General features: G+C 37.5%; 1 protein-coding gene and 2 long non-coding RNA genes across 3 annotated transcripts in view; 2 read left to right on the top strand and 1 right to left on the bottom strand.

The window, feature by feature from the left end:
• LOC145548954 (uncharacterized) overlaps nucleotides 1–22,668 on the bottom strand; it is a 120,645-nt gene that overhangs the window by 32,209 nt on the left and 65,768 nt on the right. The window lies entirely within an intron of this gene.
• Nucleotides 546–7,387, top strand: LOC145548658 (galactose-specific lectin nattectin-like). Its single transcript, XM_081599487.1, has 6 exons — nucleotides 546–651; nucleotides 750–850; nucleotides 5,919–6,007; nucleotides 6,116–6,250; nucleotides 6,330–6,441; nucleotides 7,158–7,387. Exons 2-6 carry the CDS (start codon nucleotides 775–777, stop codon nucleotides 7,274–7,276), a joined length of 531 nt encoding a protein of 176 aa, XP_081455613.1. The 5' UTR covers nucleotides 546–651; nucleotides 750–774; the 3' UTR covers nucleotides 7,277–7,387.
• LOC145548659 (uncharacterized) lies at nucleotides 4,495–5,669 on the top strand. The gene is made up of 3 exons (XR_014084667.1): nucleotides 4,495–4,576; nucleotides 4,662–4,762; nucleotides 5,568–5,669. It is a non-coding gene; the product is annotated as an uncharacterized LOC145548659 (long non-coding RNA).

A 22,668-nucleotide genomic window follows, 5' to 3' on the forward strand; every position in this document is an offset into this window, starting at 1 on the left:
TGTACGTGTACAGTAAACTCCCTGGTGTCTTGTGTTCACATCAAACTGTTTTTTCATGAAACACCATGATGTGACAGCTATTCTCTGTCCCACACTGACAGGTGAGCTGACAGAAAAGAAACAGAGCTAGGTTACAAACAATGAAAACTAGTTAGGCTAGTTTTCATTAGGATTGTGAGAAATAAAAGGAATTTGTCAAGAGTATAAGCAGTCAGTACACTTGAGTATTAAGTCTCGTATTCTAAGTGAAAATTGAATGATAGACACCGCAAGCAAAATAAATAGCATTTATGATTGTAGGTGGAAGCAAAGATTTGCACTTTGACCTTTGAAAAATTTTCATAGAAACAAAAACTATCAACAAACGGTGTGTCAAAGTGTAGGCCTTAGTTGTTGCTCAATTACCAAGACCTTTCGTGCTGCAACTGTCACAGCCATGACGAGGACAAAGACCAGGTTTGGTTTTGGTCAATGGTGAATGATGAGGCAAGGTATGAACTAGACCTGGTTATGGAGAGCAATTCTGTTGAAATTTTATCTGTATCATTTTCTCATGTTGTGTCAAGATCAGAAGCTCTATAAGTATCCAGTGATTCTGCAGTGAAGGTAGAAGGTGCCTCCTGGTTAAGAAGACAGATCATCCTTCATCAGGTTTGCTGACCAGATTTCTGCTCATTTTTTTAACAACACTGTTTGAATTTTATTGACATTATTTAACATTAATAACATTTATTTCAATTTGCCTCCAGCGTGTCTCATCACTTCATCTCCATCATGAAGTTGTCGGCTGTGTTCCTCCTGGTCTTTTCCATGGTGGCTATGACCAGTGGTCTCAGTATCATTAATTACAGTGAGTATTTATTCATCATAGAGCCATGGTTAAGTTACTAAAACACAGAAACACAAATTAACTCCAGGTTAAAGTATCTACAGCTGCCTCAGATTATGGTTTTGCTGATAAACATGATTTGGTGTTTTTGTCATTGTTTTCTTATTTCCTAGGTGTGACTGCTTAGAACCCAACTCAGAATACGTTGAGGTTCCCAAAGAGGCCTGATGTGTAAAACAGAACCAGTGGAGGATGAATGCTAGGAGTTTCTGTTTAGCTGCCTTTTTGCACCTTCTGAGATTTTCTAAAAGATATTTCTTCTTCTTTACTTCATATCATTTCTCTCTTAAAAGCAACCTAAGGAAAGAAGCGACAAGTAAACAGCAGCTGGATTGTCTCTCTGTATGAGTGATAGGAATGAATATAACTCATTCAGACTGAATGAGTTATAGGAAAGAATCATCTTAGCAAAACTTAATAACTGGTTCAGTTTTCTTGATCAAGAGCTGATTTAAAAAAAATGCTTATAAATTGCAACACAAAGCTATTGTGAAATTAATAACATTCATCAAAGTTAGCTTTAACGTGGTTGACTCATTTTGTAAGTTCATATTTTTGAAACCATCACAAAATATATTACTGAAATTTAAAACAGTTTTTGCAAAGGATTCATTAACAATATGAATATTCATGTTTAGATGCCACATAGTGTAGACCTTAGAAGGTGAAGAAACACAAGATGACAGTTCAGAATTTATATTCTGATTTTATCTTAGGCATGTTTTTAACCTAACACAAAAAATGTTCTTATCAGATTAAAAAAATTAAACTACATTTTACCAACTGGATATGTTTTTATTATATTTAAACCTTTTTACGTTGTTTCCTTGGTAGCACTGTAGAGTAGTTGATTAGATTGTTGGCTTCTCTCTGGGTACAATGGCTTCCTCTGACCATCTAAATATAAATGTTAGGTCAATAGGTCACTCTAAACCACAGGTGTAAAACTCCAGTCCTGGAGGGCCACTGCCCTGCAACTTATCCCTTGTGTTTAGAAATGGGGTCCAACCGACCCCGCACCCTTAAAACCTGTATCATTTGCCGGTTAACCCTTTTGCACGCACAAGGGTTAACCAGATGTTAGATGTGCCTCTGCTGCACCCCTGAATAGAATAATTATGTCATTAGCAAGGTTCTGGAGAACGTATCTACACAAGGAGGAGGTAATTAAGCGATTTCATTCCAGTGTTTTGTACCTGTGGCACGTCTAAAACCTGCAGGACAGCGGAGGACTGGAGTTTGACACCCCTGCTCTAAACTGTCCCTATGTGTGTATGAGTGAGGATGGTTTCATGTCCTGTGTGTTTGTGTTGTCCTGTGATGGACTGGAGACATTTCCAGGGTCTACCTGCTTTGTCTCCAATGCCCACTAGAGACACCAGCAACCAGAGGCTACACTGGTAATCAGGAACAGACAGTGGTGGAGTGTTTAACGAGAATAGTGATGAGCAGTAAATCATTATTTTAGCTGTTTACCTGATATCTGAAGAGGAGAGAAACCATGCATGTTTCCTTGGCTGGTAGCTTGTTTTGTCTCCTGAAGCTGATTTTCTGCAGGTTTTGTTAAAATTACAACTTTAAAAATATCTACAAACTTTGACCAAATTAATTTCCAATATGAAAACATTTTCTCTGAGAAAATAAATGAATAATGAATTGTGTAGTATGAATAAGTGAATGAATGAATGAATAAATGCCTGAACTCACCATAACAGTCACAAAAGTATGCACTCTGTATTTGCGGTAATATTAGTTTAGTAAATTAGCTGAAAAATATACATAGTTACTATATTTTTATTGTTGAAATATTTTGGGCCCTTCCAAATTTATGAGCCAACACTGAGGTAGACATTGCACACTTTATAACGTCACGATAAATTTAAGACTTTTTAGTGTTGGCAGATAAACATCAACTGCTTTAAGATCCAGCAAAGGCAAAATGTATTAAACTATTAATTGCACAACAACGGTTTCATAAACCACAGGCAATGGTTACAGGACTGTGATGAAGCATTTCTCCTCTCATAGGCTTCCTTTTTCATCAAAAAAATGTTTTAATATTTTTAGTGTGGTGTCCAGTCAGTTATTTTTCATCTTTCACCACATATTCAATTAGAAAAAAAGTAAAATGGTCCTTAAGAGAAAGGCACAAATATATATTTGGTATTTATGTTAGAAAACATTTTTTCAATAAATATATTGTGTTCATTGATTCTGAAAATAATATGAACTAGAATACCACCTAGTGTCTCCCATATGAGATGCTTAGGCTTGTAGCTCCTTCATAGGTCATAGATGTCCTGGTTTAAAACTCTCGAGTTTCCCTTTATAGTCACTCAGGAGGATGACAAATGGGCAAATGGTTTTTACTGTACTTCGTCTAAAGGTCCACACACTCGGGCATACTTCAGCCTGCATGTACTCGAGGCAGACTCAACACGGACTAGAAGTGGACATCTGCCATACATATCCACCCAAAGATACATTTTTTACGACCGTGTGTGCGTACTCGGTGTCGCACAGTAAACTGCCCGGTGGAAACAGTGTTCACATCGAACTATTTTTAATGTCACAACAAGATGATGAAGTTGAGACTGGGGTTACACAGCTTAGTATTTTCTTAAAGTCGACAGCAACTGTCTCGGCAGGAAGCTTTATGTTTTTGATTATTCAATGTTGCATGACTCTGTGTTTTTGTGTTTAATGATGTAAATCACTTTGAAATGCCTTGCTGCTAAAATGTGCTATACAAATAAAATTTGATTGCTAAGAGTCAACATTAACTAGTCTCTGGCACTGACCGGGTATTTGCTCATTTATGATGGCTGCACATATAGATTTAAAATTATTACATCAACCACAATTGTGCTTTTGGAACATAATAAACTAAACTTATTATGAACGGAGTCCATTTGATTGTAGTTCATTTCATTGCAGCTTGCGGCCATGCACAGCAGGATGCTGTGCTGACTCAGCAGCGGCTTGCTGACTTTGCAGGATGAAAATGTGACGGCCATTTTCTGTCCTGCGCTGAAGCTGAGGCTTCCCGGATGGAGAAGAAACAGAGCTAGGAACCCCAACCAGTTTCCATTAAGATTGTGAGAAATAAAGGAACTTGTCACAAGAGTATAAGCAATCAGTACACTCATGTACCGGACAGTACATGTGGAGTCTGCTCAGCTCAAAAAGTGTGCACAGAATGCCCAAGTACGTAGGGCATTATGGTTATATGCTTTTAGTATTCTAAATAAAAATTGAATGATAAACAGACACTGCAAGGAAAATAAATAGCATTTATGACTAGGTAGAAACAAAGATTTGCACTTTGACCTTTGAAAAATGCTCATAGAAAGAAAGAGTATCAACAGATAAAAACCAGCATTGTCAAAGTGCAGGCCTTAGTCACTACACTTTCAGTTAATGTTCGTGGGACACTATTCCTGAGAACATTTCTTGCTGCAACTGTCACATCCATGACAAGCACAAAAATGAGGTTTAGTTTGGTCAGTGATGAATGATGAGGCAAGGTATGAACTAGACCTGTTCACTGAGAGCATTTTTGTGGAATTTTTATCTGTGTCATTTCCTCATGTTGTGTCAAGATCAGAAGCTCTATAAGTATCCAGTGATTCTGCAGTGAAGGTAGAAGGTGCCTCCTGGCTAAGAAGACAGATCATCCTTCATCAGGTTTGCTGACCAGATTTCTGCTCAACTTTTTATCAACATGTTTGAATTTTATTAACAAGTATGCTTTATTTAATTTTGCCTTCAGCGTGCCTCATCACTTCATCTCCATCATGAAGTTGTCGGCTGTGTTCCTCCTGGTCTTTTCCATGGTGGCTCTGACCAGTGGTCTCAGGTTCAGGCTTTGCAGTGAGTATTTATTCATTATAGAGCCCTGGTTAAGTTACTAAAACACAGAAACACAAACTAACTCCAGGTTAAAGTATCTACAGCTGCCCCAGATCATGGATCTACTGATAAACATGATTTGGTGTTTTTGTCACTGTTTTCTTATTTCCTAGCTGTGACTGCTTAGAACCCAAATTCTGATCCATAGTAAATATGACATATCTTCTTGTAGTATACTTTACTAAAACATAAATACTTTTTCGTCAGTATATTTCATAGATTTATTACTTTAATGTCTTCACTACTCCTTGCAAAGTACACACATCATGGCTTTGCGTTGCACAAGTGTCACTGGGTTATTTCTTGACCTCAAGGGATTTATCTTTTTTAATAGATGTTGCATCATTAAGACTAATGCCATTTACACTAGGGGTCACTGATAAATCAGCCAGTTGAAAAATTTGCAACTATTTCCTTGATTTTGGGAGTAGAAACAGGTCTTATCCACATGAGCAGATCAATCTCTGGTTTCTTCTGCTCTGCCATGAGAGAGATTTGACTGACAGACCTGCCTAAAATGGCAGGTCTGCACGTTTGCATTAAATACTGCTTTCATTTAAAAACTGTCGCCCATCTGTTGCCAATTCAGTCACTTTCTCACTGTATTTAGCAAGAAAATATATTTTTCAGACAAAAAAAAATCAGTTTCATCTAAAATCGGACTCGGCAGGTTAAGCTTTTTAAATGTTGATCAGCCAGGAAACTGGAGTCAGTTCACCGCTGACATACACCTCTTCACTGGAAGTCTGTATTTGTTTGTCTTCAGGACGATATCACCCATACCCGTATTATAACTGCTGTCCTTGGGATTGGACTAAAATCAACGGTCGCTGCTTTCGCTATGTTGCCACATCTATGACTTGGGCGAATGCTGCGGTGATTTCCAACAAAACCATTCTCTTATGTTCATTTGATCTCTTTTATTTCACTGTTCTTGATGAACAAAACCCAGCTAATACCTCAGAAAATTGTCATGTTTTTCTGTAGATAAAAAATTAGTTTTAGCTTAACTCTGACTGGGCAGGTCAGACTTTTTAAACAATCAGCCAGAATACAGGAATCTGTGTACCACTGACTTACACCTCTTGACTGGAAGTCTCCATTTCTTTGTCATCAGGACGACGTCACTGTCCTCTTGGCTGGACTAAAATCAACGGTCGCTGCTTTCGCTTTGTTACCACACCAATGACTTGGGCGAATGCTGAGGTGATTTCCAACAAAAATGTCTTATTTTCTTTTGCTATCTTTAATTGCACTGTTCTTGATGAACAAAACCCAGCTAATACCTCAGAAAATTGTCATGTTTTTCTGTAGAAAAACTGTCTGTCCATGGGAGCAAACCTTGCATCAATTCGCAACGTGTACGAGTACCGCCGGGTTCAGGTTCTGATACGTGCAGCAAGTCGTAATTCCAGAGAAGCTTGGATTGGAGGCTCTGATGCACAGCAGGTATTTTTGCCAGTACACTTTATGTATTTATTTTGTGAAATACTGAATGAAATGTGTCATCTGCTGAAAACGATTCTAGGAGAGAACCTGGTTGTGGAGCGATGGAAGTCCTATGAGGTACACAAACTGGTGTCGAGGAGAGCCTAATAACGGTGGACGCAGCCAGCACTGTTTGCAGATGAACTATTCAGGTAAAAGAAAATATCACATCTGTCTGTTTTTTCAGTTAATAAAAGGGCTTGAGGGTGAAAAGCTTATTTATTCTGCATGTAGACTTTTTGTACACACATCAGAAGTTAAATCAGACGAAACTTCTGTTGTTTTCGGTCGGCTAGAATTACCAAAATTATTTCTATTTGGGAAATTGCGAGGAAAAACTTAAGAATATTTGTTAGAAATTCTTCTTGTGACTTTCTTCTTATTCAGATATTTTCATGCATTTGGGTTAATGTCAGGGATAATTGTCTTTTTAACTGTATGATCCCCAAGTTCATTGTATGTGAACTTCTGAATTGAAAGAAAATTACAAAAATGGTCTCTCAAATGGTTTAGTTTTCTGGCACTAATCAAAAATAAATGATGTTAGTTAATTCTACATGACCTAAAAGAAGAGAAGTTTGAACTTATTTAACTAAAGACAAGATAAAAATTGTGTATGTTTTCATTTGAGTATGTCAATATCTGGTTTAAACTGTAAATTTACTGCATCAACAGCAGGAGTTTATATTCATTGCTTGTGGGAAAAAAAAGTGTCCACAAGTAAGATGGACATGTTATTGTGTATATATTGTGATTAGATTAGACCCTTATTTCATCATCCTTTCCAATCATTTTCATAATACTGCGTCGGTCACCTCAGGGTTTTCAGTACGTGATGTTCGACTCATATTTGTTCTCCTGCTTTTAGGTGCAAAGTGCTGGGATGACTTGTGGTGTCATCACCGTCGGCCTTCTGTCTGTGTCAAGAAACTCAGAAGAGGTTCAGGTTCCCCAAGAGGCCTGATGTGTAAAACAGAACCAGTGTAGGATGAATACTAGGAGTTTCTGTTTACCTGCCTTTTTGCATCTTCATAGAAAACACAAAAGATATTTCTGCATTTTTTCTTCATATCATTTCTCTCTTTAATGCAACCTAAGGAAAGAAGCGACAAGTAAACAGCAGCTGGATTGTCTCTCTGTAGTAAGATCAGACTGAATGAGTTATAAGAAAGAATCATCTTAGCAAAACTTTCTTCTGTTCTTTGGCTTAGCAAAAATAAAACTTTGAGGAATCAAAACAAGATGGTGTGTGGTTTATTCTGTCTTAATGTTCTGATATTTAAATTATTTTTTAACACAATCAAACATGAGTTATTAAAAGATAAATATCACATTATAACAAAGAACTTTTCACATTACGTAATATATAGTATTTCTGTACAAATGTGACTATTTTATTGCTCAAGCATCAACAAGATAAGTTTTCTTGTACATTTTTTTAGATTTATCCAACTTTTAAGTTTTGTCAGCAAACATTTTCATCTCCCCTCTCCACTGGTAAATAATGTCATAGATGTGACATTATTTCCTGAATACCTATGCAAACGAAAATATTTCATAAATATATTTCATAATTCAGAACAATAATCCTTTGCAATAGGTGAAGACAAGAATAGCTTGGGAACCGAATCTGGATGAATGATTATTGAGGGGTTCTGGTCATAGACATAATATAAGAGTAGACCCCAAATTGGCTGCTCCGGGGCAGAAAATACGGCGGCCATCTTGGAGCGGTACTCCCTCCTACTTTGCTCAATCAAAACAGCAGAAGATACCTCAGCACTGAGGGATATTGTTGTTCGGATCGATGGACTATTGATGTGAGGGCTCCACAGACAACATTTCACAAGTAAGATGGACATATTATTGTGTATAAACTGTGATTAGAATATTACTTTACTGTATTTATGTCACAGCTGCACAGTGGCGCAGTTGGTAGAGCTGCTGCCTTGCAGCAAGAAGGTTCTGGGTTCAATTCCCGGCTCCGGTCTTTATGCATGTTCTCCCTGTGCATGGTGGGTTTTCTCCAGGTACCCTGGTTTCCTCCCACGTTCCAAAAACATGACTGTCAGGTTAATTGGCCTCTCCAAATTGTCCCTAGGTGTGAGTGTGTGTGTACATGGTTGTTTGTCCTGTGTGTCTCTGTGTTGCCCTGCGACAGACTGGCAACCTGTCCAGGGTGTATCCCGCCCCTCGCCCGGAACGTTAGCTGGAGATGGGCACCAGCAACCCTCCCGACCCCACTGAGGGACCAGGGTGTAAGAAAAGGGATGGATGGATGTATTTAGGTCCACTGGTGAGATACCAGCTAATATTAGCTACAGTGCTTGGTGTAATATAGGGTTCAGCCCCACTACGTAAATCTAAAAAAATTATTATTTTCTAACATTGACTTAGATTATCTGACACAAGAGCCTACATTAGAAATAAGACAATGTAACATATTATAAAATTTATATTACTTGTTATAACATTCACCAGCAAAGTTTACACAGGTGGTAAAGACTATTATTTATATGTAATTCTTTCACTCTGTCAAAAGTAAGATAGCTCCCAAATCTTCCGTTTTTGTTTTGAAGGTTTCCTAAAGACACGATGTGAGGAAGAAGAATCAAATATCTTTAGAGAGAGACGGATTCACTGCAGCATGGATGAATCTCACGTCAGATTTTGGACTCAATCTCAGCTGCTGAATCACTCTGAAGCTAGAACTCTGCTGGAAAACAGCCGACAAATAATATATATTAGGCTGTACATATTACTTATATGTATATTGTTAAGAAAATAAATTTAAAATATGGTAGTTGTAAAAACTTAACCATATGTTCAATATTAGATTAAATTAATCGTGTTTTAAATAAGAAAATTTGCTCCAAATTATATCCATGGTTCAATTAGCGTAATCTCTTAAACATTCATGTTACATCATTCAGGTACATCTTTAAACTAACAGATTATGCATCAGAAGTTTCTCAGAGTTTTGTCTCATTAAATGTGTAGAAAAACTGTCAGTCCATGAAGGACATGGAGGAGTACCATGAGATCCAGAGATTGATAATGACTTCAAGTCATGAGTATAAAGAGACCTGGGTTGGAGGCTCTGATGCGCAAGAGGTATCACATTCACTTACCACATTTTTTATTTTGCGTCACATGACTAACTTTCTATTGCGTTTTGTTTGTTTTTCCAGGATAATCACTGGTTCTGGATTGATGGTACTCCTTTCCTCTATACAAACTGATGTCCTAGAGAGCCAAATAACTACAGAAGACAGAAGCAGGATTGCTTACAAATGAACCATAAAGCTGTTTTGCAAAAATGAAATTGCCTGAATTAGAGGAATATAATTTCAGAGGTCATGTTTTTGGCTGCTTCAGCATGAAATAATTCATTGATTTTAGTTGATAGAATTTTTTTTAGGTCTTACAACAAAGACGGTGAAAATGAATGGAAGATAAAACAGAAAAATATATCACTCTGTCTTCTACACTATTACTGCAGCACAACTATTAACCTGAAAGATTTCCAACAGCAAAAATATATTTGGAAACTAGATATTTATGCAATATCAGAAATAATCTTTTATTTCACTAACTGACAATACATCAAAGTAAACTTTTCCTGCATTAGATCGACTGGTGTGTGGCTTCAAGGAAAAATTAAGAATTCAGCAAAGCTTATAGCATGGTAAGAGGGACTGACCTCTGTCCAGCACAGCAAAGTGTGTGTGTTTGTGTGTGTTGTGTGTGTGTGTGTGTGTGTGTGTGTGTGTGTGTGTGTGTGTGTGTGTGTGTTTGTCTTTGCTACATAGAGGGGACCAAAGCAAGACAGCACACTCACGGTGTGGGTACCAAATTTTTTGTGGGGACCAAAAACCTAGTCCCCACACCGTTTGCATTGAATTCAATGAAAAGAAGGTCAGGAGGATGCTCTGTCAAATTTTCAGACTAGTCCTCATAATTCACAAAAACCAACAGTTTGTGTATAAGTGTGTATAAGGTAGTCACTCAGTATCGGCCTCTATTGGTGGGTTGTGGTACTGCAGGAACACACACACACACACACAATACACACTAATCTTACTTTAGTGACATTGAAGGGACTCATAAAAATCTACTTCAGCGGATTATTTTAAATGACTTGAAATAATTTTATTTACTATTTGTTGATTTATAACCTTCACATTTGGAATCATTAGCGTGATTGCAGATTGGTTGTTAACTTCTTTAGTACTACATTGACATTTATGTAATTAATGTAGTAAATATTCTTAAAAATCTGTAAAAAAAAAAAAAAGTATTTTATGACATGGTAGCTTATTACTGGAACCGCCATAATCTTCATATACCAGCATAATTTTGTTTATAGGTTTATACATGCAGAACCTGTAGGATAAAAGTCTTGTCAAAAAAACATTGTCTCTTCAGACCATCATTAATTATTGATACAAAAAAACTTTGTCTTAAATTATATTAAATTATTCTTAAATGATTGCTTCTGAGTTGTAGTAACATCAGGAACTCATTCAGTTCTAAGGGAATGGAAAATGTACAGCTCTCCCATTTTTTCATTCATGTCGTCATTAAAATGTTTTGTTTTATTTTGTAATTTTGTGTAATTTTAGTTGAATATTTCTGCCCATGTTGTTTAAATGAAGTCAGTATTTTATTGCCACAACACTTTCCTTTGTAGTAGTGTCTAAAAACCAAGTCAAAGGAAATAAAACTTGAATAACTATACAAATGTACATTTTCAAGCAAACTATGCACTTATTGTTTTTGCCTGACTACAAATACATTGGGCTAATTTTAGATATTATTCAGAAAAATCACTAAGAGCAACTATCAACAGTATAATGGCAGATGACTTTAAAATAATAAATTTGTTATGGACCATCGATATGGAAAATTAAATAAAACAACTTCTTCCAGAGCTCAGAGGAAACTGAGGATTTTCATAAGATTTCTTTTAATATGCTTAACACTAAAATGTGTTTTTATTCATATTGAAAGTGTTTTCCACTGTTCTATTTAAATTGCTACTTTGTATTTATAATGGTTGCAATTAACAGATGCTATTAACATTGGTTTTATCAGGGTTGGAGAATTTTTGGAGTTGGGCGGGTTTTCCATTTCAGATCTGACAAGACTGCAGAATGGCAGCATGTTTATTTGTGAGAGTAAGGCTCATTCAGGGTAGAGAAGGAAATGGAGCTATGACCTCATCATTTAAAAGAAAACCCAGCTATAGTGACCAAAAATCAGACAGAAATACCAGGCATCATTGTCTCAATGGATGCTGAAAAGGCCTTTGACTGTGTTGAACTGGAGTACATGTTTGAAGTGCTCAGAAGATTTGGACTTGGAGAAAATTTTATAAACTTGATAAAACTTAATTATAAAAAGCCCACAGTACCATCTTGACAAATAGCCTCTTGTCAACACCCTGTGGGCTAGGAATGGCGCAGGAAGCTGTCTTTCTCTGCTACTTTTCTCTTTGGCTGTAGTGCCACTTGCAATTGCAATTAGACAAAGCAATGATATTAAAGGTATATTAATAGGAACAAAATTGTATAAAATATTATTATACGCTGATGATATACTTTAAACTTTGACAGACCCTGTGAAATCTACCTCAGCTCTAATTGATTGCGTCAACAAAATTTGGTAAAATATATGGGTATAAGGTAAATTATAGTAATCAGAAAATAATGCCTTTAAATGCCTGTGACCAGGGAGAATCAGTATTCATCAAGCCATTTTGATGGGCTTCTACAAGATTAAAGTATCTAGGAAAACACATTGCATCTAGAATTAGTCAGCTGTACTCTGAAAACATCAATCCTACGATTATTCATATTAAGGATAAATTGGTGAGATGGAAGAAGCTCCCCTTATCCTTTCTGGGGAGAGTTAGCCTTATTAAGATGATAATTCCCCCTAAGTTAATTTATCCAGTGTCTATGTTGTTTTTGTTTATTGACTCTAAAGATTTAGGTGGAATCAATAAAGCAATTGAAAACCTCAAATTAAAACTAAAGTCTTACAACTTCCCTGAACCTTGAGTGGATAGGGCCTGCCCAGGGTTGAAAACTATGTACCGTCTTTACGTGTAAGAATTATTTCAGTGTGGGCTACCCAAAAACACTGTAATCCATGGCTTGAGATCGAGGAAAGTGTTTGTAAACCCTGTCACCCCATAAATATGTTAAAACAAAACCAATAATTCCCACTCATTGTCAAAGATAACTTTCACTTTTGTTCTGTGGAACATGTTTGGTCAGAATAAAAATTTTTCATCTCAGACAACATTGGTGGATCTGACAGTAGAAGGTGGGTGTCCTGATCTTAGATCTTGGCAAGATGCTGGCATTACTAGGATGGATACACTAAACTACAAAAGTTTAGAAGAGATTATAAACCTACGCCAGATGATAGACAGCTCTACATTACAATGTCATTAGGTGACGTAAAACCCATCCAAGCACTGAAAAGATGCTTAGAAAAAATGACTGGATATGTCAAAACTTTATCCAGCTGAACAGAAACAAAACTGAAGTTATCCTTGGACCTCAAGAGGAAGGATCTAGAGCAGGGGTGTCAAACTCCAGTCCTGAAGGGCCACTGTCCTGCAGTTTTTAGATGTGCCACAGGTGCAAAACACCTGAATCAAATGGCTTAATTACCTCCTCAGTTCTCCAGAACCTTGCTAATGACCTAATTATTCTATTCAGGTGTGGTGCAGCAGAGGCACTTCTAAAAGTTGCAGGACACCGGCCCTCGAGGACTGGAGTTTGACACCCCTGACTAGAGTCAGCACACAGTTTCAGTTATTACAGGTAGAAACTAGAGATCAAGTCCTAAATCTGGAAGTAGTGATGGACTCTGACCTGAATTCTCAGAATCTTAAAAATAGTTACAAAGTTTTCATTGTAGACTGTGTGTTCTATGAATTTGTATTTTTGTGTTTTAATTACATAAACCACTTTGAACTACCTTGTTGCTGAAATGTGCTATACAAATAAACTTGATTGATGGACTGATGAAATAGTTAAGAAATACAAAATATCTAAAGAATCAGGTTACTAGACATTTACACCCGAAGGCAGAATTGATACCAAAGGATGAACACAAAACCAACTCTAGAGAAAGCCACAAGCATACCAGAAAGAGAAAATAGCAGTTGGAAAGATCAACCCTTCCTCTTGATCTGAATGAGACTATTGGTTTGGGAGAAAAGAAATTAAATCTTTCAGCAACAAAGATAGTAACCAACAATGTGGACATTTGGTCAGAATGAGCGGGATCTATAATTCCTAGTTTGATGTCATTCAGTAGTTAGTAAATTAATAATGGACAATGTTTCAATGATTCATACATAGGTGCAAGTGGCATATAAAAAATCTTAATTGTGTCTAAAAAGTAGTTAATTCATTTATATTTAATTAAAAATTTTCAAACTGAATAAAATTCAATTTAATATACCATGTAAATGTATGCTATGCATAACATTTGGTACAACATGGTTCATCAATATTGAGAACAGCGGTACAAGCATTTAAGTTAGCAGAGTTTAATCCACCACACTTCTTCAGATGTAGTCATTTGCAGCAATGTACCAATTTATATAATTTATTTAAAATCAAACAAAGAAATTTGAAAAAATATGTGCTATGTGGGATACTATGTGAAAACCAACAACTTTTAAACAGATTGTACCTATTACATGTAAACACAAAACAGAAACTTAGCCGACACAAGAGAGGAGGAAAAAATCCTGACTTACCAATTACAAATTTACAATTCTTTGCATTCCAACTGCTTTTTAAAACAACTACTTTTAAAAACATAGATAGTTAATTAGTGTCCATGCCATCAAATCAAACACGCAGTCCCTTTAAATTACTTCAGGAAGATACTTGAGTCATTTGGATTTACAAACATGGATATACCGGACGGGTGGAAGCTCGTAGTTTGTGTGTCACTTGTCTCCACCCGGGGCCACGCTGACTAACAAATGAAGCGCACCTTTAAAGGAACTAATTAAGAGCCCTGGGCAAAGCAGCTCAGCACGTGGAAAAGTAAGTAATTTCTCTTATTTTAAATGTATTTTATTATACTGGTTTAATTAAAAGATTTAATGAACTGTGATGCTAGCCGAGCTTCTTTTTAAAACTCTATAAAGCCACACAAAAGCATACCACAGAAGTAAATTGAAGATTTACTTAAGTTAATATGGACAAGATTGCGTTTACATTAGCTACCTGTCATGTAAGCTGTTTTCCTTGTGTCCCGACATACTGTTCTAGGTTTAAGTATTTCCAAAAAATTACTATATGTTAACATATGCAAGCCAAAATATTTCACTATATCCTGAAAACTTTTGTCTTCCAATTAAGGTGGAAGGTTCCTGATTGACTTGAACTACTAACGCCATTTTGACTTTGAAATGAAAGTTTTAAAACTTTATTTGAAAAAGATGGTTTTAAAAATGATTACCTGTGCTCTAACAGGATAATGACATCAGTAAAAAGAAGAATACCAAGGTGGGTCTGTGTGTATGAGCATTACAATTCAGATATTTCCATAAATAACATTTTAAAGTATTAACAAAATAATTTTGAAGCAATGAAGGTCATACTCGATAGACTTCTGATCTGCCATTCACGGTTTTTGTGTGTTTAGGACGAGGTGTGTTCGCCACGGCTCCTTTTAAAAAAGGAGATTTTGTGGTGGCTTTGACAAACTCTGAAGAATCACAAAGAAGGAGAACACTGTATCATAGTGCATGTACTGTCTTCATGTTTGACTTCTTGTGGCATGAAAGATGGTGGTGGTAAGTCCAGAGTTTATAATAAATTAATGTAAGTCTGCAAAATTCTGGAGCTCTTCAAAGCCAATGGGACTGGATTCAGGAGGGCTGTTATGTAGTGTTATATTTTTACCAAGATAACTAAAAAAATATTAAACAGACTAACAATTGTCTCTTTTACCCCACCCCCCACACCTTATTTGTAAAGTATTGATGCATCCCAAGAGGATAACAGTCTTGGAAGATTAGTCAATGATGACAACAAAAATCCAAATTGTACAATAAAAAAGATATTGGTAGATGGAAAGCCACACCTGTGCTTATTTGCCATCAAAGATATAAACCCTGGAGAGGAAATAACTTACCACTATGGAGGAACTGACTGGCCATGGAGGGACTTCTCAAGGTTAAACCTATGTTTAGTCTGTGTGTCTATTGAAGAGGTTAAAATCCTGAAGACTGGAATATTGCATTTTGTGGAATTGATTTGGGAGCGAATACAATCTTAAAGTTTAAGATGGAAGTCGATTGATACAATTTCAATGTATGTACCTTGAAAAACTTTGAGGAAAATATGTTAAGAATATGTATATATTTTAGATTTTATACATATAGTCTTAAGGTAGTTAAATTTAATTAAAAGTATGAAAAGAAAAACACGTCTCGTGACGACTTCTTAGGTAATCATTTGAACCGGTAAAAGTGATGCAGAAGTTTGAGACTTTATGATGAAGGATGACGGCTAAACCGAACCAGAAATAGGTTTTTAGTCGATCTGCAGCTGAATTTCTTTTGTTTTGTTCTATATTGTTGTTGAGGTGGTCAGTGGATTGGAACAAAAGATGGCCAATCTTGTTGCAGTATTAAAAGACTATTCTTTTCTTTTCCTAAGGTTGACAAAGAACCAAGTGTGACTGAGGGTGTTGAGGTTGAGCCTGCTGGCTCAGCAAATCAAGCTCCACCAAAGTCAAAGTCCTCCAAGACAAAGGTAATAATTTCTGAACTTCTTTTCACTGGGCTTCTAGCCCAACTGGAGATGTCTGGGAGATTCTGTTGGTACGGTTGCATTGGAAGAAATGTAATATTTCCTTCAAATGCTCCATAAACTATGAACTTAACAGGCTTTTTTCAGCAGTTCTGGTAACACACACTAGTCTGGTGTGATGTCATTGTGGGGTCTCTACCAGCTGAGGTGTTTAGTGAATGGTTGTTTGGGGCCATACACATATTTCTGGTTTACAGTACAAGTGAGGACCCCGTTTGAGGTTTCTTTTGGTCAAAATTTAGTCCTTTTTTGTGTAACTATAGATCTGTCTGCCCTCAGTAGCATGGTTGACAGCTGGATTAAGACACGATTATGTTTCAAATCAGGGAATACGACGGAAACATGTTTACAGTCCAATCCAGTGACGTCTACTTCGATTAATGTTTGAAACGGTTTAAGTGATACTGAATTTGAGACTTTATGATGAAGGATGACTGCTAAACCGAACCAGAAATAGGTTTTAGTCGGACATCACTACTGTGATTCATTGACAATGTACCATGCTGATCTGCAGCTGAATTTCTTTTGATTTGCTCTATATTGTTGTTGAGGTGGTCAGTGGATTTGAACAAAAGATGGCCAGTCTTGTTGCGGTATTAAAAGACTATTCTTTTCTTTTCCTAAGGTTGACAAAGAACCAACTGTGACTGAGGGTGTTGAGGTTGAGCCTGCTGGCTCAGCAATCAAGCTCCACCAAAGTCAAATCCTCCAAGACAAAGGTATTAATTCTGAACTTCTTTTATTGATAAGCTTCTAGCCCAACTGGAGATGTCTGGGAGATTTGTCAGTACAATTTCCTTTCAAAGAAACGTAATATTTCCTTCAAATGCTCCATAAACTATGAACTTCACAGGCTTTTTTCAGCAGTCCCGCAACACACACTAGTCTGGTCTGATGTCATTGTGGGGTCCATAGCAGCTGGAGTCTTTAGTGAATGGTTGTTTGGGGCCATACACACATTTCTGGTTTACAGTAAAAGTGAGGACCCCGTTGGAGGTTAATTTTGGTCAAAATTTAATCCCTTTTTTGTGTTACTATAGATCTTGTCTGCCCTCAGTAGCATGGTTGACAGCTGGCTTAAGACACGATGTATGTTTCAAATCAGGGAATACGACGGAAACATGTTTACAGTCCAATCCAGTGACGTCTACTTCGATTAATGTTTGAAACAGTTTAAGTGATACTGAAGTTTGAGACTTCATGATGAAGGATGACTGCTAAACCGAACCAGAAATAGGTTTTTAGCGAACATTACTGCTGTGATTCATTGACAATGTACTATGCTGATCTGCAGCTGAATTTCTTTTGGTTTGTTCTATATTGCTGTTGAGGTGGTCAGTGGATTGAACAAAAGATGGCCAGTCTTGTTGCAGTATTAAAAGACTATTCTTTTCTTTTCCTAAGGTTGACAAAGAACCAACTGTGACTGAGGGTGTTGAGGTTGAGCCTGCTGGCTCAGCAAATCAAGCTCCACCAAAGTCAAAGTCCTCCAAGACAAAGGTAATAATTTCTGAACTTCTTTTCACTGGGCTTCTAGCCCAACTGGAGATGTCTGGGAGATTCTGTTGGTACGTTGCATTGAAAGAAATGTAATATTTCCTTCAAATGCTCCATAAACTATGAACTTAACAGGCTTTTTTCAGCAGTCCGGTAACACACACTAGTCTGGTGTGATGTCATTGTGGGGTCTCTACCAGCTGAGTGTTTAGTGAATGGTTGTTTGGGGCCATACACATATTTCTGGTTTACAGTACAAGTGAGGACCCCGTTTGAGGTTTCTTTTGGTCAAAATTTAGTCCCTTTTTTGTGTAACTATAGATCTTGTCTGCCCTCAGTAGCATGGTTGACAGCTGGATTAAGACACGATGTATGTTTCAAATCAGGGAATACGACGGAAACATGTTTACAGTCCAATCCAGTGACGTCTACTTCGATTAATGTTTGAAACGGTTTAAGTGATACTGAATTTTGAGACTTTATGATGAAGGATGACTGCTAAACCGAACCAGAAATAGGTTTTTAGTCGGACATCACTACTGTGATTCATTGACAATGTACCATGCTGATCTGCAGCTGAATTTCTTTTGATTTGCTCTATATTGTTGTTGAGGTGGTCAGTGGATTTGAACAAAAGATGGCCAGTCTTGTTGCGGTATTAAAAGACTATTCTTTTCTTTTCCTAAGGTTGACAAAGAACCAACTGTGACTGAGGGTGTTGAGGTTGAGCCTGCTGGCTCAGCAAATCAAGCTCCACCAAAGTCAAAATCCTCCAAGACAAAGGTATTAACTTCTGAACTTCTTTTTATTGATAAGCTTCTAGCCCAACTGGAGATGTCTGGGAGATTTGTCAGTACAATTTCCTTTCAAAGAAACGTAATATTTCCTTCAAATGCTCCATAAACTATGAACTTCACAGGCTTTTTTCAGCAGTCCCAGCAACACACACTAGTCTGGTCTGATGTCATTGTGGGGTCCATAGCAGCTGGAGTCTTTAGTGAATGGTTGTTTGGGGCCATACACACATTTCTGGTTTACAGTAAAAGTGAGGACCCCGTTGGAGGTTAATTTTGGTCAAAATTTAATCCCTTTTTTGTGTTACTATAGATCTTGTCTGCCCTCAGTAGCATGGTTGACAGCTGGCTTAAGACACGATGTATGTTTCAAATCAGGGAATACGACGGAAACATGTTTACAGTCCAATCCAGTGACGTCTACTTCGATTAATGTTTGAAACAGTTTAAGTGATACTGAAGTTTGAGACTTCATGATGAAGGATGACTGCTAAACCAAACCAGAAATAGATTTTTAGCCGAACATTACTGCTGTGATTCATTGACAATGTACTATGCTGATCTGCAGCTGAATTTCTTTTGGTTTGTTCTATATTGCTGTTGAGGTGGTCAGTGGATTGGAACAAAAGATAGCCAGTCTTGTTGCAGTATTAAAAGACTATTCTTTCTTTTCCTAAGGTTGACAAAGAACCAACTGTGACTGAGGGTGTTGAGGTTGAGCCTGCTGGCTCAGCAAATCAAGCTCCACCAAAGTCAAAGTCCTCCAAGACAAAGGTAATAATTTCTGAACTTCTTTTCACTGGGCTTCTAGCCCAACTGGAGATGTCTGGGAGATTCTGTTGGTACCGTTGCATTGAAAGAAATGTAATATTTCCTTCAAATGCTCCATAAACTATGAACTTAACAGGCTTTTTCAGCAGTTCTGGTAACACACACTAGTCTGGTCTGATGTCATTGTGGGGTCTCTACCAGCTGAGTGTTTAGTGAATGGTTGTTTGGGGCCATACACATATTTCTGGTTTACAGTACAAGTGAGGACCCCGTTTGAGGTTTCTTTTGGTCAAAATTTAGTCCCTTTTTTGTGTAACTATAGATCTTGTCTGCCCTCAGTAGCATGGTTGACAGCTGGCTTAAGACACGATGTATGTTTCAAATCAGGGAATACGACGGAAACATGTTTACAGTCCAATCCAGTGACGTCTCCTTAGATTAATGTTTGAAACAGTTTAAGTGATACTGAAGTTTGAGACTTTATGATGAAGGATGACTGCTAAACCGAACCAGAAATAGGTTTTTAGTCGGACATCACTACTGTGATTCATTGACAATGTACCATGCTGATCTGCAGCTGAATTTCTTTTGATTTGCTCTATATTGTTGTTGAGGTGGTCAGTGGATTGGAACAAAAGATGGCCAGTCTTGTTGCAGTATTAAAAGACTATTCTTTTCTTTTCCTAAGGTTGACAAAGAACCAACTGTGATGAAGGTGTTGAGGTTGAGCCTGCTGGCTCAGCAGATGAAGCTCCACCAAGTCAAAGTCCTCCAAGACAAAGGTATTAATTCTGAACTTCTTTTATTGATAAGCTTCTAGCCCAACTGGAGATGTCTGGGAGATTTGTCAGTACACTTCCTTTCAAAGAAACGTAATATTTCCTTCAAATGCTCCATAAACTATGAACTTCACAGGCTTTTTTCAGCAGTCCCGGCAACACACACTAGTCTGGTCTGATGTCATTGTGGGGTCCATAGCAGCTGGAGTCTTTAGTGAATGGTTGTTTGGGGCCATACACACATTTCTGGTTTACAGTAAAAGTGAGGACCCCGTTGGAGGTTAATTTTGGTCAAAATTTAATCCCTTTTTTGTGTTACTATAGATCTTGTCTGCCCTCAGTAGCATGGTTGACAGCTGGCTTAAGACACGATGTATGTTTCAAATCAGGGAATACGACGGAAACATGTTTACAGTCCAATCCAGTGACTTTATGATGAAGGATGTCGGCTAAACCGAACCAGAAATAGGTTTTTAGTCGAACATTACTGCTGTGATTAATAGACAATGTACTATGCTGATCTGCAGCTGAATTTCTTTTGGTTTGTTCTATATTGCTGTTGAGGTGGTCAGTGGATTGGAACAAAAGATGGCCAGTCTTGTTGCAGTATTAAAAGACTATTCTTTTCTTTTCCTAAGGTTGACAAAGAACCAACTGTGACTGAGGGTGTTGAGGTTGAGCCTGCTGGCTCAGCAAATCAAGCTCCACCAAAGTCAAAGTCCTCCAAGACAAAGGTAATAATTTCTGAACTTCTTTTCACTGGGCTTCTAGCCCAACTGGAGATGTCTGGGAGATTCTGTTGGTACGGTTGCATTGGAAGAAATGTAATATTTCCTTCAAATGCTCCATAAACTATGAACTTAACAGGCTTTTTTCAGCAGTTCTGGTAACACACACTAGTCTGGTCTGATGTCATTGTGGGGTCTACAGCCGCTGAAGTGTTTAGTGAATGGTTGTTTGGGGCCATACACATATTTCTGGTTTACAGTACAAGTGAGAACCCCGTTTGAGGTTTCTTTGGTCAAAATTGAATCCCTTTATTGTGTAACTATAAATTTAGCATGCCCTCAGTAGCATGGTTTACAGCTGGCTTAAAACACGATGTATGTTTCAAATCAGGGAATGCGACGGAAACATATTTACAGTCCAATCCAGTGACGTCTTCTTAGATTAACATTTGAATCAGTTTAAGTGATTCTGAAGTTTGAGACTTTATGATGAAGGATGACTGCTAAACCGAACCAGAAATTGGTTTTTAGTCTAACATTACTACTGTGATTCATTGACAATGTACTATGCTGATCTGCAGCTGAATTTCTTTTGGTTTGTTCTATATTGTTGTTGAGGTGGTCAGTGGATTTGATCAAAAGATGGCCAGTCTTGTTGCAGTATTAAAAGACTATTCTTTTCTTTTCCTAAGGTTGACAAAGAACCAACTGTGACTGAAGGTGTTGAGGTTGAGCCTGCTGGCTCATCAGATCAAGCTCCACCAAAGTCAAAGTCCTCCAAGACAAAGGTATAATTTCTGAACTTCTTTTATGAGCTTCTAGCCCAACTGGAGATGTCTGGGAGATTTGTCAGTACATTCCTTTCAAAGAAATGTAATATTTCCTTCAAATGCTCCATAAACTATGAACTTAACAGGCTTTTTTCAGCAGTCCCGCAACACACACTAGTCTGGTCTGATGTCATTGTGGGGTCCTACAGCTGAGTTTTAGTGAATGGTTGTTTGGGGCCATACACACATTTCTGGTTTACAGTAAAAGTGAGGACCCCGTTTGAGGTTTTTTGGTCAAAATTTAGTCCCTTTTTTGTGTAACTATAGATCTTGTCTGCCCTCAGTAGCATGGTTGACAGCTGGCTTAAGACACGATGTATGTTTCAAATCAGGGAATACGACGGAAACATGTTTACAGTCCAATCCAGTGACGTCTACTTCGATTAATGTTTGAAACAGTTTAAGTGATACTGAAGTTTGAGACTTATGATGAAGGATGACTGCTAAACCGAACCAGAAATAGGTTTTTAGTCGAACATTACTGCTGTGATTCATTGACAATGTACATGCTGATCTGCAGCTGAATTTCTTTTGGTTTGCTCTATATTGTTGTTGAGGTGGTCAGTGGATTGAACAAAAGATGGCCAGTCTTGTTGCAGTATTAAAAGACTATTCTTTCTTTCCTAAGGTTGACAAAGAACCAACTGTGACTGAAGGTGTTGAGGTTGAGCCTGCTGGCTCAGCAAATCAAGCTCCACCAAAGTCAAAGTCCTCCAAGACAAAGGTATAATTTCTGAACTTCTTTTATGGTGCTTCTAGCCCAACTGGAGATGTCTGGGAGATTTGTCAGTACAGTTCCTTTCAAAGAAAGTAATATTTCCTTCAAATGCTCCATAAACTATGAACTTAACAGGCTTTTTCAGCAGTCCGGCAACACACACTAGTCTGGTCTGATGTCATTGTGGGGTCCATAGCAGCTGAAGTTTTAGTGAATGGTTGTTTGGGGCCATACACACATTTCTGGTTTACAGTAAAAGTGAGAACCCCGTTTGAGGTTATTTTGGTCAAAATTGAATCCCTTTATTGTGTAACTATAAATTTAGCATGCCCTCAGTAGCATGGTTTACAGCTGGCTTAAGACACGATGTATGTTTCAAATCAGGGAATGCGACGGAAACATATT

Source organism: Poecilia reticulata, chromosome 18, assembly GCF_904066995.2.
Source record: "Poecilia reticulata chromosome 18, P_reticulata-male-v2, whole genome shotgun sequence".
Taxonomy (NCBI): Eukaryota; Metazoa; Chordata; class Actinopteri; order Cyprinodontiformes; family Poeciliidae; genus Poecilia; species Poecilia reticulata.

What these genes read in the sequence shown, in the direction of transcription:
- LOC145548658 (XM_081599487.1), top strand. Translation starts at nt 775, where the DNA reads ATGAAGTTGTCGGCTGTGTTCCTCCTGGTCTTTTCCATGGTGGCTATG. An exon ending in TCTCAGTATCATTAATTACA is followed by an intron (nt 851 to 5,918) that starts GTGAGTATTTAT and finishes CTTTGTCATCAG; the next exon opens with GACGACGTCACTGTCCTCTT. An exon ending in GAGGCTCTGATGCACAGCAG is followed by an intron (nt 6,251 to 6,329) that starts GTATTTTTGCCA and finishes AAACGATTCTAG; the next exon opens with GAGAGAACCTGGTTGTGGAG.